The sequence below is a fragment of the Alligator sinensis genome, unplaced genomic scaffold (genome assembly GCF_000455745.1).
Source record: "Alligator sinensis unplaced genomic scaffold, ASM45574v1 scaffold553_1, whole genome shotgun sequence".
Taxonomy (NCBI): domain Eukaryota; kingdom Metazoa; phylum Chordata; order Crocodylia; family Alligatoridae; genus Alligator; species Alligator sinensis.
In genome coordinates, this window is record NW_005842389.1 from 76,485 (window position 1) to 77,634 (window position 1,150).

Below are 1,150 nucleotides of genomic sequence, written 5' to 3' on the forward strand. Positions count from 1 at the left end.
CTGATTGCTTAGGAAATCTGGGTCCTGGGGGGGGAAATGGGGGTCCAGACACCTGTGCAAGCCCCCCACAGACAGACAGACACCCACATTGACTCCTCTCTTTATTGCCCTCAGCCCTGCTTCTCTGCGGCCCAAGCTGGGGGGGGGTCTCCAAGGGGGGGGCAGCCCAAGCCTGGGTTCTCTGCAGATGAGGTGCTCCTTGCTGGGGCCTGGGCTGGAGGCTAACAGGGACCCCTGTATGGTGTGCAGGGGGGGAAGGGCCCAACTGGGGGGGGCTGGTCCAGGGGCAGCAAGGGGGTCCACTTGTCCAGGGGAGGCCATATGGGGAGGCCAGTCCAGGGGAGGCCATATGGGGGGGTCCCCCTCATCTCCAGGGGTCTTCAGCAGCTCTCAGTCTGGGAGGGGCAGTTCAAGGCCTTTCCAGGGGGGGTTCTCCAACCAGGTCCCTGTCTCAAAGCAGCTCAGGCAGGGGGACCCCCATCAGGGTCCAGTTTTGGAGGGAGGCTCCCAGAGGATCCAAATCTTGGGGTGCAGGATCAGGCCCAGTCTGGGGGGGGGTCCCCCATCTCCATGGGGTGGTCCTCCAACCAGGTCCACTCCTGGGGGGCCCCCCCCTCCCCCAGCAGCTGAGGCAGGGGGGTCTCCATGAGGGCCCAGGTTTTTTTGAGGGGATCTCCAGAGGCTCCAGTTCTCAGAGTGCACCATCATGCCCAGCCAGAGTGGGGGTCCCCACCTGTAGGAGGGGGTCTCCAGGTCCAGTTGGAGGGGGGCTCCAGGTCCAACTGAGGCAAGGGGTATCCACTGGGATCCAGCTGGGGGGGCAGGTCTCTGCAGGTCACTGGGTGCAGGATTAGGCCCAGTCTAGGCAGGGTGTGCCCCATCTTCGGGCAGCCTAGGCCAGGGGTCTCCATTGGGGTGGGGCTGTGGGGGGGTGGTCTCCGCAGGTCTTGGGGCACAGGATCCAGCAGGGTCACTGGGTCTGGAGCCGGGCGACACGGATATGAATGGCAGAGTTGTGGCGGGCGCAGGGGGCAGGTGCAGGGCCATCAGGGTCACCAGGGGGGGGCTGGGAGCCGGGAGCCAGGCGCACAGTGGAGGTGGCAGGGGGCAGGTGCAGCACCCCCCCCGCACCCGCCTCCAGCTGCAGCGC

General features: G+C 66.3%; 1 protein-coding gene across 1 annotated transcript in view; it reads right to left on the reverse strand.

Annotated features, from left to right (window-relative positions):
- Window positions 1-10: 10 nt before the first annotated feature.
- Window positions 11-1,150, reverse strand: part of LOC112551235 (ribonuclease P protein subunit p20-like) — a 3,369-nt gene continuing 2,229 nt past the window's right edge. The window contains exon 2 of the mRNA XM_025211086.1: window positions 11-1,148. Within this exon, the coding sequence (XP_025066871.1) occupies window positions 971-1,148 (178 nt within the window). The 3' untranslated portion in view covers window positions 11-970. The remainder of the gene's footprint in view (window positions 1,149-1,150) is intronic.